Genomic DNA, 18,625 nt, shown 5'->3' with positions numbered 1-18,625 from the left:
AAGTCTCACTGGTAGTATATGCCCTATATTTATATATCCCTACTGTCCAGACATGGCGGTGCCGGACACTGCTATGATAGGTCCCTGCTCTCAGGTTGGGGGAGCAGAGGAGTACTCCCTGCGGCTCCACTGATTGTTCCTGTTGTCCTGACTAACGACTGGCCTGTTTGTCCCACTTCCTACGGTATCACCTCATCAGCATTACTAATCCTATGTTGCCTAAACAGGCTGTGTCTCAGGTGTCTTAAAATTTACCCGTTGAATCAATGGAACAAATACCACCCAAACGATCGACGGGAATGTTAAAATAGCTTTCACCGCCAGAGGTCAGTGTTACGCTGCCCTGCGTTCGACTGTATCAACCCGGAAATGTTACAGTCACGTGACTCAGTGATCCCGGAAATATAAAAGTAAACGACAGGAGAAATAGACTCGCTCGCCGACCTAAACGTGAAGGCGTTGATTGGGTTCGAATGTTGTTTGATGTGAGTTGTTGGGGCTGGCTGGTAAATCCCAGCAAAGCACAGCAAAATGTCAGGATTCAGCGCTGAACTTATCGACTACCTTGAAGGGAGGATTACATTTGAGGAGTTTGACAAGAGGAGAGACGACAGGAAAGCCAAGGTACGCCTGCTCCTATCTTGTTTCTAGAAACCTAAATGCATATTTGAGCTAATCTTACATATTCTTTTTATGAATTCTTAAAGAAAACGGAAAAAAATAGCTGGGGAAAAATATTTCCTGTTACCTGGAATTAATTCAACATTGCACATTTATTTTTTTATAGATCCATAAACGAAACAGCATATTCGCGACTTAAAAGTCAATTTGACCACATGTAGCGCATTGGAGAATTATTGAAAGAGGCTCTACACTAGTGATGGGAATTACGTATCCTTTCAGAGAGCCGTTTCTTTTGGCTCGGCTCACTAAAAAAAATCCGGCACTGTTAAGTTCTCAGAAATGTGTCTTTCATTGAACTCAAAACAATCCAGCAGACAAGTCTCTACTTTGAAATTTTCAATAAAGTGGCACGTAACTGACATGTAGGATGTTGTAGTTCGGGATGTCCAGCAGTCAGTTGTTTTGACCCGTTCTTGGACTCCAGCACGTTCTTTGTCATATAAGATTCTGGTATGACTCTTTAAAGAAAGTGTTTTCAGAATCAGAAAGCCTTTTATAGCCCAACAATGGGGACATTTCCTGCTTGGAATTGCATACGTTGGGTTGAGAGCATGAGTATATTTTCTGAATCCTTTGTCATCCACAACTGAAAATGGGTGAAAATCATTTGCAATCATTTTACCCAGTTCCTCATCAATTGTGTTCTTTTCTGTTAGCTGGGTTGATAGCTTTATGTACTCAAGTAACTCTGGGTTGTACATCTTGGAAGTTGTGAAGCAGGCAGACACACTAGAAACTTCATTAATAGCTGGTTTCCTTGCTTGTCTTTTCTCTTCAAATTGTACAGATGGGTGGACTGTTATTATGTGCCTGTGCGGGTTATTTGTGAAGCCTGGGTGAGGGGATATTTTAACCTTGCAGTCTACATTCTGTCTTTGAACTATCAATAAAGTTGAAACAGGTCCAAATTTCACTGTTTTCTATCAATTTTCTCACTTCACTTTAGTTTTTTTTCTTTGTAGTGCTATCAAGCTCTGTCGTCTCCCTTTCCTGTTTCATGTGCTACTCAGTGTGCTTCTGTTTCTCTAACCACTCCCCCCTTCTCCTCACTGCTACGTGTGTCTGTAATTTTCTCCTCCCTCCTCTACCACGGATCTTGACCAATCACGTGCGGCTTTAACTGAAGACTGGGGGCGGGGAGTAGAGGGGGAAAAAAATGTGGCCTCCCATAGCCGGCTCCTTCACTTCAGAGATCCGGCTCTAAGAACCGGGTCGTTCGCGAACGACACATCACTACTCTACACATTAAAGATAATTGAGGAATCCATTGAATACTGAAATGTAGAAATGCCGAATTGCAATAATGTAGAAAATGAACTCTGTTGGTCGCTTTGAACTCACGAGTTATTTTGGTGCACGACAGTGTCTCCCTCGTAACTCACAAATACTTGTTTGCCTTCCAGGAGTCAGCGGTGTCAGTTGAAAATGAGGACTTGGAGCAGCCTTCCACCTCGACACAGATTCATGTGAAAACTGGTAAATTTGAGCGCCACAGCCTTTTTCTGTTGCTGGTCCCTCTCTTTGGTATGACTCAGTTGCATCTTTTTGCATTTGACTCAGCATGGCTCAGACTTGTTCTTTTTTTCAATACAATACATCCTATATTCATTATATTTATATTTATCTTTATCTGAATGCAATACAATACAGGGTGTATTGTATTCATATACAAAAACGGTAAGTAATATTTGGTATAACAAGTTTTAGAACAACTTCAAATTAACATACAGTACATTTGAAATGATGTGACCTAAGGTGTCAATTTTCCAGTTCACCGGCGAGAACCCTCAATGCTCGTATTGGGTCCTTGGAGGTGTTCTGATCACTGTGATTGATTATTCAATATACAATCATCTCTCAAAATTGGACCCAGGGATGCTCGTTGTGATTTTTAACCCCAAAAGGAAAAAAAAACCATACTGCAGGCCCCACCACTTTACATGTCGGAAAATATTGACTTTTTAAAAGTTGTTGTCCCCCCCCCCAAACCTCGCCTGTCCCCACTCCCTCTATTACCTTCTCTTAGAAGAAGGAATCAACCCTGATGTTCTTCAAGCCTTTGCTTCAATCATTGGCGAATCCACCGACCAAGTATTGTCGGATGACGATAACGACAGCTTGGGCTACGTTGACGATAAGAATGATGAAGATTTCGCGCTGGATGAAGAAGATGACGAAGAGGACGACGACGATGAAAAGCAAAAAGAAACGTTTACATTGAAAGCAAAGGATAAGAAATCCAGTGTGACAAAAACGTTAGAAAGTGAAGACCGGGAACATGAGGACATGACTGTAGGAGACGTGCTTGCTCTGGAGATGGAGCTGAATCGTGAAAACAGGAAAATGATGAAGGTTGGTTGCATTTTTGTGAAATTCCAACAATCCTCACACTACGTCGAATCACTCTGACCCCTCGATCTGGTTTCCCTCCGCTTCTAGGAACGACGAGCCCGCAGTAAACTGCCCCGGGCGCTGCGAGGCCTGATGGGTGAGGCCAACATTCGATACGCCAGGGGAGAGAAAGCCGATGCCATCGCCATGTGTATGGAGATCATACGACAAGGTGGGTGCCCATTTCATTCATTCATTCATTCATTCATTCGTTCGTTCGTTCATTTAATTAATTAATTAATTAATTAATGCATTCATTCATGCATTCATTTTATTTATCTATTCATGTATATATATCTACAGTGATACCTCGGTTTACGAACCCCTTGGCTTAGGAACTTTTTGGTTTATGAACGTTAAATTTATGAAAATGTTACCTTGGCATACAAACTATTTTTCGGGATACACACGGAGCACCACAATGAGTGATGTGTCGTTTGCGAACGAGCCTGTTCTCCTAACAACAAAATGGCAGCCGACTGTTTTTGTCCTTTATTCCACGCCCCCAGTCTTCGGTTAAAGCCACGTGATTGGTCAAGAACGCAGCAGTGAAGAGGGTGGGGCGGTGGGCCGGCAAGGGGGGGGGGGGGTTAAACATTAAAGAGACAGGCAGACGACAGAGAGAGAGAATGAGAACATAGATAGAAAACAGTGAAATTTGGACTTGTTTCAACTTTGATAGTTCAAAGGCAGAATGTAGACTGCAACGTTAAAATATCCCATCAATCAGGCTCCACAAATAACCCACACAAGTCATCTGTACACTTGATGCAAAAAGCTATCAACCCAAATAAACAGAACCCGATTGCTGAGGAACAAGATAAAATTATTGCAGAGAAAGCACCTACAAGGGATGATTCCTCAAGATGGTGAAAGAAGGCGGCTGGGTTCCTCATCAAGTGTTTAATGCTGATGAAACCGGCCACTCCATTCCATCAAGCCATCAACGACCATCACAAAGATAAATGACACGACTTTATTATATAGTACAGTTTATTTCTTTAATTATAATACCATAGCACATTTATTATACATAAAATAAGGTATATTTTGTATAGTTGTAAGGCTTAGAAAATTAGAAAGTAGAAAATTATGTTTTATGGGACCTGGGAACGGATTATTCTCATTTTAATGGTTTCCTATGGGAAATTAATTTTTGGGATACACACTTTTCACCTTACACTGTCTGGGAAACAATTAAGTTCATAAACCAAGGTATCACTGTATTTACTTATTTATTTTTTATTTATTTATTAATTAACACACTTATTTTTTATTTATTTTATCTATTTTTTGTTTATTTATCTGCTTATTTAGCTATTTATTCATTCATTCATTATCTATCGTGATCCTATCATCTTCTTATTGTACGACGTTGCAGCGCCGCTGGCTTACGATCCTTTCTCCACGCTGGCCATGATCTACGAGGACGAAGGCGACACGGACAAAGCGCTTCAGTTCAGCCTGATCGCCGCCCACTTGAACCCGTCCGACTGCGAGGAGTGGATCAGGCTGGCCGAGGTCTCGCTGGAACAAGACAACGTGCGACAAGCTCTCGTTTGCTACAACAAAGGTCCACCTGCAGAGTTGTTATTTATTTATTTGTTTTTACCCCCCTCTTTCTGTGTTTGAAGGATACGCTAAACCAGTTGTCAACCAATCGCATTTTACACCAAAAAAACGAAGAAGCCGCCCGCGCTCACACCTGCCACACATGTTTTGGGAAAGTCGGAGGAAACCGGAGTACGGAGAAAACCCACGCAGGCACATTAGGAGGGCATGCAAATTCCTCACAAAACCTCTGTACTGTGAGGTCGCCGGTTGCGGCGTTGTGTTCAACTTGATGCAAAACAGAATACCAATCGTGTTCAACTGAGTTTTTATGGAATACACAACGAAGACATTTCATGTTGAGACTGAGAATTTTTCAAAAGAAAATAATCAGCATTTATCTATCTTTCTGTCTAATATGTGTTTTGACTCAGTAAAGGTTGTGAAATAGTGGTAGGATAATGTGTATTTTTTCGGTTTGAACAGTTGTGCAATAAACACTCCATCCCCGCAGCCGTCAAGTATGCCCCCACCAACGTGCGCTACCTGTGGGACCGCTGCAGCCTCCTCATGCGTCTGGGAGAGCACAGACTGTGCATGGACGGCTACCGCAAAATTCTATCCCTGCTGCCGATGGAGGAGGCCGAAACGTTCATGCAGCTCTCAAAGGACATGGCCAAGTAGGCGGACCATTTGATCAGGCGGCCATTTTGCAAGCACCTGTCATCACTAGTCTTGGGTAAACGGAGCTTAGTGAAGCGCTTGTGATATTTTTTTACTCCATTTGTGCTCTTGGTTTTCATATGAAGTTTAGTTCAAAGGAAATGTTTTAAAAATTCACTGCATTTTTAAACAAAGAGTGCCATCTAGAGGAGTCAAAAACTGTCACAAGTGCTTCATGAAGCTTCACTTGCCCATCACTACCCGTCATGTCTTTGAATCATGTCATGGATGGTCTTTGATGCGTGGGGGTGCTGATCTCCTTTATTGTACAATACTACAAATATCTGGATAAATGATCGGCACCCAAAAATTGTGTAAAACCTATCACACCCCATTTCGGAGGATTTCACCTGACTGCATGGTGACGTTAATCGCTCGGAAATAGTGATGGGAAATATTTTTTGACTCCTCCAAATGGTGATCTTGGTTTAAATATGGAGGTTAATGCAAAGGAAATGTCTTAAAATACCACTGCATCTTTAAATCAAGAGTGCCATCTAGAAGAGTCAAAAACGATCACAAGTGCTTCATGAAGCTTCACTTGCCCATCACGACTGTGAAAATTGTTTGTGGGTGTAAATGCATGTCTGGTTTGGATTGGATTAGCCTTTATTAGTCTCATAGTGGAGAAATTTACATTTCACAGCAGCAAAGTTATGAAAAGGAAAGAAATAGAAAAAGAAAATAGGACAGGCAGACACTCTCGCGGTGCCATCTTGAAGTCAAAAGAACAAAAAAAACTAAATAACAAATAAATAAGACAACACAAAGACACAGACAGTCATTCAATCTGAAGCACTTTCTGAACCCTCTTTGTTGTATGAAGCAGTTCTAGGTGACAGAGTTGAGGATCACAGCGTCCTTTTCACCAGTAGATCAGGGACGTCATTTTGGAATGTCCACGTCTGATCCCAGCTAAATGTTGAAAGCAAACACGAAGCTGTAGCGTCCATTGATGAAAAGAGATTCTAACATCTCCTGTTCCACGTAAAGCCGCTTCAATTCCAAGCGACGACATCTCATACGCATCGCCGTTGGCGCTCCTTTCTTCTCAACGCGGGTTCCTCAAACCATGCATCCATCCAGCCGCAGACTGTCCAACAGCACTGACCTTTCCGCTGAACAAAACAAGGCTGTGAAGATGCTGCCCATTATAGGCACAAAAAAAGCACAATCGCCTTAGAGCTGTCCAGTGAAATGGCACCAACATTCCTCCCAATCAAAAACAGTGCTGGCATATTTGTGTTGTCGAAAAGGCGCAACCGCTCAGCACAGTCTCCTCCTTGATGAATGTTTGTTTGTCTTACCTGCATCTTCGCTACTCAGGAGCTATTATGAAAGCGGCGACCTTCCTTCGGCGCTCGGGGTACTTGAGGAGGCTCTGGCGCGACACCCCAACCTGGTCAGTGACGACATCATCAACATGGCGGCCGAGCTCTACATCACCAACCGTCAGTACGACAAGGCTATGCAGGTACGGTGGCATACTTTTAACCAGACGCAGATATCTTGGTTGACACTGTCTCAGTACTCTTGGTGTGCTCCCTTCATCCAGATCTTGGTCGGTTTTGTGGGTGTGGTTCTAATCCGGGATAAAAGTCACTCCGTGACCCGCATTAAAGATGAGGATACGTCAGAGATGTCATTGAAGACTGAGGAGGCGCAGGCTTTAACCGCAGCAGAAATTGAATCGGCGGATATGTGTGAGTCACCCGTGCGCTAAAGCCGAAGAGTGACGAAAAGGAAATCTCATGGTCAGCTTCAAGTTACTCAAATAAAATGAAGCGGTTGACAAAAATAGGAGATTGACATGCAAATAAATCCATCAACAATTTTCCGAATGCCCTCAAAGATGAGTTGATGGATCCGCCGATGCCTTTTTCTGCAGCTGAAATCAAGGATGTGCAGTTCCCAGACAGCATTCCGGTGGACCTGAAGGCCAAGCTGATTGTTTGCCTCATCCATATGGGCATCTGTGCTCCCTTGGAGGTAGGAGACCGCTTGACAAGCCGCCCGCAGTTCAGACAGTGGGTGGCGTGGGCACGGCGTCAGACTTACCCCCCCGCCCCCAGGCGCTGGTGTCCTCACTGATGGAACAGAGTGCAGAGGAGATTGGCGACTTGTACCTGGACGTGGGGGAGGCCTACCTGGAGAAGGAAGCCTACTTGGCCGCTCTTCCTTTACTCTCTACGCTTGTCATATCGGAGAAATACAACCTGGCCGTTGTATGGCTTCGACACGCAGGTGGGCTCCCGTCCACTTTTCGAGAAGGTCTTGAGGGGCATCGATAAGATAGCAGGTGGGGTAGAGAAGATAAGAAAACCTTTATCGGTCGCACAATGGAGAAATTTTTAATTCACAGCAGCAAAGATTAATGATGGGAAAATGAAGCTTCATGAAGCACGTGATATTTTTTGATTCCTCCTGATGGTGCTATTGGTTTAAATATAAAGGTGAGTGCAAAGGAAATGTCTTAAAATGCCACTGCACCTTTAACCTAGAGGAGTCAAAAACTATCACAGGTGCTTCATGAAGCTTCACTTGCGCATCACTAATTGACACACTAATGGCAAACTTGCTTTAGGTTCCGCCAGAGATATTTCTTCAAATAACGAATGATCATGCACAAACGCATGACAACACGAGCCCAAGTTGTGGCGAAAGAATTCGTCCGACTGTCGATAAGCAACTGTCAGAGATGTTTTTTCGGACACTGTGAATAAAGGCATGAACACAGGAAGATTGTCTTTTACTGCTGGCAGGGGACGTAGTTTTCATGAAGCCACTTTCCGTGAGTTTAGTCGACTGAGGCCCAACCTCTGCAGCCCTCTCCCAAGCTATTTATTGAAAGTATAAGCAAATTTAAGTGATACATTAGTAAATCACAGTCTTCTTGATTTGAATACCACGCCCCTGGTCGTCCCATTGTACAAGCCCCAACATCCATAAACCAACAGAATGTAGACATTTTAATGGGTTGACTTTCCATGAACTGATAGATTTCCAAGTTGGCTAATGAGCTCTTCCTGTGAAGGAGTTAACCAAGTGTTAAATTCCCCCCACGGCTAGATTTCTTACTCAAGGATGACGATTTGACAGGCTGTGTCTGTTCACCTCAGATTGACCCCAGATTTTCTGTGTTTCCGTTGTGGGCCTTGTATTGGACCAACTAAGCATACAACAGCATGAAACTTTTAAATATGATAACTTCTATTCTGTCTATTCTTTATCAGTAACCAATGACCTATTGCTAAAGATGAGCAAGTGAACCTTAATGAAGCACTTGTGATTGTTTTTGACTCCTTTAGATGGCACTGTTGGTTACAGTGAATTGTCAAGACATTTTCTTTGCACTAACCTTCATATTTAAACCGAGAGCACCATCTGGAGGAGTCAAAAATATCCCAAGTGCTTCATGAAGCTTCGTTTTCTCATCACTCCTTGTCACTCCGTTACAGAGTGCCTGAAGGCATTGGGCGAAATGAAAGCAGCGGCCGATAGCTTCACAAAGGTGGTGGAGTTGGCCCCGCAACACCTCGAGGCGCGGCTGACGCTGGCCACCCTGCAACAGCAGCTCGGTCGACCCGAATGTGCTCTCAAAGCGCTGGAGTCCATGTACGACAATGAAACGCTCGCCCAGGATCCGTCTGCGGCGCAGAAGGCATGTGATTTTTTTTTAACATCTTTTTTGATCATGTGACTTTCGCATCATTGGCGCGTTCATATATGTGCAGGAACTAAAGCTGCTCCTGCATCGGTCCACACTCCTGAAAACGCAAGGACTCACCCAGCAGTACTTGGATGCCGTCATCACAATGATGTCCATGCTGCTCAAGGTTCCAACGGGATTTTCTTGGGTTTTTCCGCCCGTCCACTGTTCCATGTAAAAATCGGTGCGACGCGTGTGTGTATTCAACTCATCCAAGGTGGCCATGCAACGCGCCAACGTGTGCGTACGCTCTGTCGTCACATCCGGGGAGAATCATCTGCGCTTGGTGAAGGTTGGGAACACGTTGGCGGATATCGATGACCAGGAAGCGGCCTATTTGGAAATCACATGTATGTAAACCTTTGCCGTCGGTTTTAGCGTGATGGGAATGTAAAGTTGTTGGAATGTGAGTTTCCATCACATCAATTTGTTTGCACCAACTGATCTTTGCAAATGGAAATAACGGCACAACACATTTTTCTGCGTTTTCTAAATTATTATTATTTTAGCTCGTGTTAAATCGCCGGAATTGTCAACTTTGGCCGTGGTGGGTGCTATGGGTGCCGTGGTTGCTACCGTGACCTTTAACCTTTCTCCCAACCTATCAGCAGCTTATTCGTTGTGCTCCCTTGTTTTGATTAGTAATTTAGACGTCAACATCCGAGTGAGATCTTACATGAGTTGTATTGATGTTCACGGACGAGTCGTTATTTTTGAAGGGGAGTAAACTATGACAACTGATTGACAGCTGTGAGAGAGATGTCCATTTTTTTAAAACCAATTTTGGCAGGACATTTGAGAACACCAAAGCATACAAGTCCTGAATTCTTATCTTACTTTGATCCTCGCAAAAGGTAAAACCAAAATCCTGTCCAAAGACGACTGGTGGCAACTGCTGCTGAGCTGCGTACTGACACTCTGCGACGTGCGACGCTACGAAGAAGCCGAGCTCATGGTGGAATCCGCCATGGAGTTTTACTCCTTTTACGACATCAAATCCAGAAGGAAGGAACTGGAGTTCCTCGGCCTCTCGGCCAGCATCCTTGCCCGCGAGCACCACAAGGCCTACAATTATATCAGGTTTGAGGAATGAGCGATATCGTCTCTGCTTCACTTTGCTCATCGTGGTTTCCTCCTTTCCGAAAGATTGATGCTGATGGATAATGTGGATCAGCCTCAGCTTTGGAATATATTCAACCAAGTAAGGTGACACGACACGGCGCTTTATTTAAATCGCCTTTGACATTTACTGCAGTGGTACCCGACCACGGTTGCTATTGCCAATCAATTATCACACTTTCACGGGAAGTCAACCCCCAAAAATTGGCCAAAAAAAGTGTAAATATATGACAAAATATTATATTTAAGGTACCAGGTTTGGCCAAGACTTGTGAAAGTAAAGACGTGATAATAAAAATAATAATAATAATTCATTATTTATTTGTTCACAATAATCTAATATGGCAACAAAAACCCAATTCTCCCAGTTTACACGTGTCTCCTACGTGTAGTGATTGGAAAACAAACCTTCATGAAGCACTTAATGCAAATTAAATGTCTTAAAAGTCCATTGTATCTTTAAAACAAGAGTGCCATCTGGAGGAGTCACAAACTATGACAAGTGCTTCATGAAGCTTCACTTGCCCATCACTACCAAAGGGACTGATTTTGAGGCACAAATGGGCCCAGAAACAATTGTTTTCAAAGATCACATCTACAACTCCCAAATCCTAAAGAGAATTTTTACAAATAATGTGTTAAAAAAAATAATTTTCATAATGTTACATTCCTTTCATTTTTGTTTACTTATTGTAGACCGCAAACCCATTAAATGCTCTTCCACAGGATGGCAGAAGGAAAAATGAACCCATGTATCCACCTGTTGTAATACACACAACGGAATAATATCTCTGTGTTCAATGAAACGGTTCAGGATTTAACACTAAATACTTCAACAACTTTGCGCCTTGGCACAATTAAGGTTGGGGAAATGCTGAATAATCACCGTCACGTGTAGCGGTGGCACTCACATCTGCGTTCCCTTTTAGCTGACGATATCCTCCCACCACCAACGTCATCATCGCTTCTGCCTGCGTCTGCTTTTGAAACATCCCGAAAATCATGCCCTCGGTGTCCTCTGTGGACACAACGCCATGGTGTCAGGCAGCTTTAAACACGCCCTGGGTAACATATACACACACACGGCATCCGTGATTACTATATTTTGCGGACTATAAGGCGCACCCAAATCCTTCATTTTCCTCAAAAGACGTCACCGGGCCTTATAACCCGGTGCGCCTTAGATGTGAAGTAACATTGAGCAGCAACAGGTCTCACAAATGCTGTCATTAGACAGCAATTCCATTTTGCCCCGTAGAAGTAGCGCGTGGTGCATGCTGGGACACATAAAACAGACGTTTCATTTCAGTCATCTCTTAAAGGACAACCGACGTCACTTTTTTGTTTTTTAACTGACACCAGAAAAACGTTTTATAGCATCTAAAATACCCAAAACATGCAGTATGATATTTTTAGTCAAATGCAAAACACCAATAAAAATGACTTAAAGTGTCCAAAACAATTGACCTGCGAATTGGGCATTTTCAGAAAGTCCCGCCCCCATTTCTTGACGTCACCCCAAGAGTTCTTGCATTGCTTGTGAATCAAACAATGGCTTCAGATTCGGAGAATATGCTTTCTTGTGACACATCCAGTTATGAATATGATTCAAATAATCCTGATGAGCAAAGCATAGATGTTTGCAATCGATTTTATTTGGGCCATTTTGAGGCAAACGGGCGGGGGGGAATGTCGCACCCAAAAATGGCCACCGCTGTTGTGAGGAATGAATCAGCCCGTTTCCACAGCTCTGATACATTCTTTCCATGGAGTTTGCCTCCCTCTGCTGGCGGCTTTTGGGTGTAAGACATAGTTTAAAAAAAAAACAATACAGCAAAATACATTGACGTGATGGAAAGACGCTACAATGCGTCTTTTTTATGGTGAGGAGGCGGTCCTTTTCTGACGTCACGTACGGACTCGTCACCAACTCAAAAACAAGACTTCCTGATTGATAAATTCTTTCCATGGAGCTTGGACGCCCTCTTCTGGCGGCTTTTGGGTGCAACACGAGATTTTCAGACCAAATAAGTACAGCAAAATACATTGACGTGATGGAAGGACTGCTACAATGTGTCTTTTTTTTTCGGTCAGAGGCGTTCCTTTAGTGACGTCACGTACGGACTCGTCACCAACTCAAAAACAAGACTTCCTGAATGTTCAGCGCGAGTCTTAAAACGTAAAATATAGCTATATGCGGTGGAATCTTATTAAAATACGCCCAGTAGAAGTCATTTGAAGCCATTTTACAAATTATGGACACAACTTGTCCGGAGACGTCGGTTATCCTTTAAAATTACTTCATTTTGCCAGTATTTAGTGTCTCAAAAAATGTTTTTCATTGATTTCTAAAATTTTTAAGGCCAAAGCATTGATAAAATGACGTTTCATTTCTATTCTATATATATATATATATAATTTGCCTTTTTTTGGCTTGTTTTCGTTTTTAGTGTCTCAAGAAAAACAGATTGTGTTTATTTCTGAAAATTTTAAGGCCAGAATATTCCATAAAAACCCTAAGGAATATAAACGTTTTAGACAAGGAAGATTGGTCATCTCTGAAAATGATATTGATTATTGTATTGTGATCAACTCTGATAAAACCCTGGAATATTTGTGTGCTCATAAAAATGCAGAGAACACCACACATCATACTATTCTGGAATCTCTATTTTCGTGTTTGACATAAAAAATGGAAAATGATGGCGAAATCTGACATTTGTTGACATTCCCTTTATCACAGCACTGTCGAATAGGTGCCTAACGTAAAATCTTTAAAATGTGGTGTGCCTTAATATATGGAAAACTTTTCAAAACATGTCATTCATTGAAGGTCTGCCTTATAATCCGATGTGCCTTGTATATGGAAAGGGTTTGAATATTCACCATTCATTGGGGATGCACGTTATTGTCAAGAAAATACGGTAATCCGATTGCAAACGGATGGGCAGGTGACGCCATCTTGTTTATCTCCAGCCCAGTACGTCCAAGCCTTCCAGGCTCGGCCTAACGACGCGCTCATCAACTTGTTTGTGGGCCTCACCTTTTTCCACATGGCAGCTCAGAAATTTGTGGCAAAGAGGCACCCGCTGGTTGTTCAGGTATATTGTGTTTTCGTTGCGCCTGCGCTCTTGAGGACTTGTCTTCTCATTTTGTTTTTTTGTTTTTCTCTTTTGTTAGGGTTTCTTCTTCCTTCGGCGGTACGTGGAACTGCGTGGGGAGTGTCAGGAAAGCATGTATAATATGGGAAGAGCTTTGCACCAGATGGGCCTTACACATTTAGCCATCCATTATTACCAGAAGACTCTTGGACTGCCTGCGCAGAAACTCGAGGTACTTTCCCATTTCATGCAATACTCACAAAATAACCACAACCAAAACTGGGAAAAAAATGGTCATAAAATGAACACTGCTTTTAATACAGTAGTAATTATTTGATAGTAGATTAATGCTAAAAGTAACTTTTTTTCAATGACTCTCATACTTTGTCCTTGACCATGTTTTATGTATTTTTTTTTTATTAATTTTGGTATGACAATACATCGACACACCTTTTTTATTTTTTTCATGTTTTATTTTTTTATTTATTTTTTGATGACAACACAGTGGGACCTCGGTTTACGAACCTCTTGGCTTATGAACTTTTCGGTTTACGAACGTTACATTTATGAAAATTTTACCTTGGCATACAAACTATTTTTCGTGATACACACGGAACTGCCACAATGAGTGAGTGAGCCCGTTCTCCAAACAAGGAAATGGCAGCGGACTTTTTTTGACCTCTATTCCCCGCCCCCAGTCGTCGGTTAAAGCCACCTTGATTGGTCAAGAACGCAGCAGTCGGGGATGGGGTTATAGACAGAGAGGCCGTTCTCCAAAAAAACAAAATGGCGTCTTCGGTTAAAGCCACGTGATTGGTCAAGAACCCAGCAGTGTGTGTGTGGGGGGGGGGGGGTTAAACATTAAACAGACAGGCAGGCAGACAGAGAGAGAGAGAGAAAACACACACGAAAAGGAGAGGACAGAGCTTGAAACAAAAAAAAGAAAAAGGAAAAAACAAGTAAAATGGTGGGAAAATGGATAGAAAACAATGAAATTTGGACCCATTTCAACTTTGATATAAATATATATATATATATAATATATATATATATAAATATCCCATCAATCAGGCTCCACAAATAACCCGCACAAGTCATCTGACCACTCGATGCAAAAAGCTATTAACCCAGCTAAACAGATCACAATTGATGAACTAGATACAATTATCACAGAGAAAGCATCTACAAGGGATCATTCCTCAAGATGGTGAAAGAAGCCTATGTTCCTCATCAAGTGTTTAATGCTGAGGAAACCGGACACTCCATTCCATCAAGCCATTAACGACCATCACAAAGGTAAATAACATGAATTTATTGTACAGTACAGTTTATTTCTTTAATCATAATACTATAGCACATTTATTATACATAAAATAAGGTATACTTTGTGTAGTTTTAAGGCTTAGAAAATTAGAAAGTAGAAAATTATGTTTTATGGGGACCTGGGAACGGATTATTCTCATTTTAATGGTTTCCTATGGGAAATTAATTTTGGGATACACACTTTTCGCCTTACACACTCTGTCTGGGAAGGAATTAAGTTCGTAAGCCAAGGTCCCACTGTACATCTACACTATTTCTTTTTTTTTAAACATTATTTTATTTGAATTATTTTTTTTCTATGTATTTATTTAATTGTTCATGTATTTATTTATCTACCTATCTATTCATTTATTTATTTGGTATTTATTTTGGTACAACAAAACATCCGCACACCTCTTTTTCTATGTATTTATTTATCTATCTATCCGTGTATTTATTTTGGTATAATAATAATAATAATAATAATAACAATAATAATACAACATTTCATTCATAAGCGCCTTTCAAAGCTCTCAAGGTCACTTTACAGTCACAGGTTTAGTTTGTCTGTGGTTGAGCAGCGGCAGCCACACGCGCCAGCGTTCACTCAACCCGGAAGTACATAGATAGAAAGCTAGCCAGCCAGCTATTAGATAGCTAATAGATAGCCAACAGATAGTTAGCTAGATAGCTAGCCACCTGGATAGCCACTGGCTAATAGATAGCTAAATAGATAGATAGCTAGCAAATAAGATAGCCATACAGCTAAATATATAGAAAGCTTGCCAGCCACCTAGTAAATAACTAATACATAGACATCTGCATACCTCTTTTAAAAATATTATATTAGTTGTATTTATTTTGGGACAACAAAACATCCGCACATCCCATTATTTATTTATTTATCTATTCATGTATTTTTTTAGTATTTATTTTGGTACAACAAAACATCCGCACACTTTTTTCTATTTATTTATTTCTCGATTAATTCGTTTATTTTTTAATTCATTTTGGTATGACAAAACGTTTTTTATTTGTATTTATTTTGGCACAACAATACAGACACACATTTTTTATTTGTTTATTTTTTTTAATTTATGTTTATTTTGGTACGACAATGCATCCGCACACATTTTTTTATTTGTATTAATTTTTCATTTGTATTTATTTTGGGATGACAATACATCTGCACACCTTGTTTTTTTTTACTTTATTGCCAATATACATAAAAATGAAAATGCAACGGAGTTAAAAAAATAAAACAAAAACAAACGCTAACAAAGGGTCGTGTGCGATGCAACCCTTCCTCACGAGAGCCCTCCCCCATCCACACTTCCAGGGTATCGCTGATGACCAAGTGGATCTAAGCAGAGAGGCCGCCTTCAATCTCTCCCTCATCTACCAGGCCAGTGGCAACGTTGAGATGGCCCACCAACTCATCACCAACCACTGTATCATCTGACCGTGGTGGCCAGCAAGGGCCACCAACTAAAAGGACGATCGACAAGCTTTGGTAATCAGCAGGTTTTCAATTACACTTGCGACGTGTACTGTGATCAGGTTGGAGGGTGTGTTATTTACATGTAAACATTGGAAGTCTAAAAGTGTTTCCACCCCGGCCACAGTACAGAATCAGCTCTCTTAAAAACGACCTTCTTATGGCAGCAAATGCCGGTTTACTCTCCATCCTCATCCTCCTTGACCTCATGGCAGCTTTTGACACCATTTCTCACCCCATCCTACTTATTAGATTTTCCTCCATAAGTATCACCCACACACCCCTATGCTGGTTCCATTCGTATCTCTCTGGCCCCTCTCAGTTCATCCAAATCAAATCCCTTCACTTCACAGTCCTCCCCTGTGTCTTCTGGTGTGCCCCAAGGCTCTGTCCTGGAACCCCTTCTCTTTGTTATCTACTTTTTTCCAATTGTAATATTTTCCATAATTTTGGCATTCACTCATTTACTGCTTCTGAGATGACACCCAACTCTACCTCTCCAGCAAACCTGACACCTCTCTTCCACCTTCATCGCTATCACTCTGCCCCTCAGAAGTTAAATCCTGGTTTACCCATAACAACCGACGTCTCCGGACAAGTTGTGTCCATAATTTGTAAAATGGCTTCAAATAACTTCTACTGAGCATATTTTACAAAGATTCTACCGCATATAGCTATATTTTACGTTTTCAGACTCGCGCTGAATATTCCGGAAGTCTTGTTTTTGAGTTGGTGACGAGTCGTCACCCTACGTCACTGAAGGCGAGAAAGGACATACCTTGCATCACCTCAATGCATTTTGCAATACTTTGTTTGGTCTGAAAACTTCGTGTTGATCCGTGTTGATGGAACACATAAATAATGCGATGGTGAATCCTTGTGTATAGCACCGAGCATCTATTTAATATTCACTGACAACAATTGCAAGGAATTAATCAGCCCGTTTCCACGGAGCTTTCCACGGAGCTTTGTTGCCCTCTTCTGCCTCTTTTCGGTGCTACATTCCCCCCCGCCAGATGACACATTCGGTGCTACATTTCCCCCCTCAAAATGACACGGAATAAGTTCTTTAATCAATTGCAAACATGTATGCTTTCCTCTTCGGAACTATTTGAATCATATTCATAACTGGATGAGTAACAAGACTCCACTGTTATCCTTGTCCACAGTCTCATCACCTCCCGTATTGATTATTGCAATTTACTTCTTGGTGTCCCTCACAAATTTCTCCACAAACTACAACGATTCCAGAATTCCTCAGCCCGGATCATCACCAGAACCCCCTCATAACACCACATCACCCCCATTCTCCAACAGCTCGGACGGAGCACCGAAGATTTAGAAAGTCCGGGGTAATACAAAGTACAAATACAAGTTGACAGCGTCATACAAGTTGACAGCGTCCCGTTTTAGCATCCTGATGAAGGAATTTACAGCATTGGAAGCGGGGAGGCGTGGCCCCGCCCCCAGCTGTCAATCCGAACGTGACAATTCTCTTACCAAATCCCATCTCAAAACCCACCTATTTAAAATTGCATTCTCTGTATAGTTTATCTCATGTTTCACATTATAATTTTATTTGTGGTATTTACTGTATGTGCCTGTTTTGTGATTGTGATTGATAAATGTGTAATTTATTGAATCAAAGACAGTTTGGCAATCTTTCAGATATTTTACAGAGTACAAAGCTTCATGTTAGATTTTCTTTTATCGTGACAAAAAGATGGAAGAACACACTTTTTTTGTTTTATTTTTTTACGAGGATTAAGGCGGTGGGGATTAGTTGCCAAATCCCCACATCTCGGTGATCCCATTCCCAACCCTCTGCTCGCTTCATCTTTCCTACACGGGTCACTGAACTATGTTTGGACCCTAGGTACCTACAGTACTTTTTATTATTGTTATATTTTTTTTATCTGAATATTCACAAAAAAACCCACACAATTTATTCTGAAAAACCCCCAAAGATGACCATACTCACTGGTACATTGTATTTAATGAAGACTACAGTAATTCAAAAATTAAATCATTCCAGAATTGGTCATTTTCTGTCCCACTATAAAATTTGCAACTAGATCAGTAAATTTTAAATCTGCTTTATTTTGGGTCTGATTTTGTTGAGGTTTTAGTATATTTTCTTTACTAATATATTTTAAATGGAACAGTGCACTGAAGTTGTGACTATTTTAACACAGTTAATATGAATTGGGGGAGGGGGTCTATCACCAGGACAACCATTGGACAGGGTCCACATTGCACTGCAAGGGAGACAACAAAAATGGAAGAAGTTAGATGAGACCAAAATTCAAGTTTCGGGGATATTAGAAAATAAACATCATCAGGATAAATGATCATAAAATAGATTGGTCTGTCGGATGAAGGATGGATAATTCCTATCTGATCTGTGCATTAGCTCTTATTTTGAAATCTACCCAACCACTTCCTGTTTGACAATGCATCTGCATTTCTTAGCACGTCTGCAACCTGTCTCGATTGGGAAAGCTCCAACTCGGATTTGTACAGAAATTACTGGCATACCCAATTAAT

At 41.4% G+C, this 18,625-nt stretch overlaps 1 protein-coding gene across 3 annotated transcripts; it reads left to right on the top strand.

Moving 5' to 3' along the window:
* Positions 1 to 427: 427 nt before the first annotated feature.
* On the top strand, positions 428 to 18,245 carry gtf3c3 (general transcription factor IIIC, polypeptide 3). Of its 3 annotated transcripts, XR_016116440.1 has the most exons (20): positions 428 to 624; positions 2,088 to 2,160; positions 2,711 to 3,036; positions 3,124 to 3,247; positions 4,457 to 4,648; positions 5,141 to 5,306; positions 6,676 to 6,823; positions 6,905 to 7,052; positions 7,238 to 7,338; positions 7,422 to 7,593; positions 8,808 to 9,010; positions 9,084 to 9,185; positions 9,276 to 9,408; positions 9,913 to 10,138; positions 10,205 to 10,259; positions 11,107 to 11,242; positions 13,154 to 13,278; positions 13,358 to 13,510; positions 15,920 to 16,093; positions 17,248 to 18,245. XR_016116440.1 is itself a non-coding variant. In XM_089008317.1 (19 exons), the coding sequence occupies exons 1-19, from the start codon at positions 532 to 534 to the stop codon at positions 16,040 to 16,042; spliced, it is 2,799 nt and encodes a 932-aa protein (XP_088864443.1). In that variant the 5' UTR covers positions 428 to 531; the 3' UTR covers positions 16,043 to 18,245. The 3 variants fall into 3 exon arrangements, 2 of the variants coding, with proteins under 2 accessions (XP_088864443.1, XP_088864457.1); XM_089008317.1 differs by having other exon boundaries at positions 15,920 to 18,245; XM_089008331.1 differs by lacking the exons at positions 13,154 to 13,278; positions 13,358 to 13,510; positions 15,920 to 16,093; positions 17,248 to 18,245 and having other exon boundaries at positions 10,205 to 10,264; positions 11,107 to 11,227.
* The last annotated feature ends 380 nt before the right edge of the window (positions 18,246 to 18,625 follow it).

This window comes from Hippocampus bargibanti, linkage group LG01, assembly GCF_051943395.1.
Source record: "Hippocampus bargibanti isolate YZ-2025 linkage group LG01, ASM5194339v1, whole genome shotgun sequence".
Classification (NCBI taxonomy): Eukaryota; Metazoa; Chordata; class Actinopteri; order Syngnathiformes; family Syngnathidae; genus Hippocampus; species Hippocampus bargibanti.
The sequence above is the reverse complement of the archived record's forward strand: the minus strand, read 5'-3'. Positions and strand labels throughout refer to the sequence as shown.

Excerpts from the sequence above, each read along its gene's own strand:
- gtf3c3 (XM_089008317.1), top strand. The coding sequence starts at position 532 with ATGTCAGGATTCAGCGCTGAACTTATCGACTACCTTGAAGGGAGGATT. Across the intron at positions 7,053-7,237 it reads AATTGAATCGGCGGATATGT|CTGAAATCAAGGATGTGCAG; the intron begins GTGAGTCACCCG and ends CTTTTTCTGCAG. Across the intron at positions 11,243-13,153 it reads CAGCTTTAAACACGCCCTGG|CCCAGTACGTCCAAGCCTTC; the intron begins GTAACATATACA and ends GTTTATCTCCAG.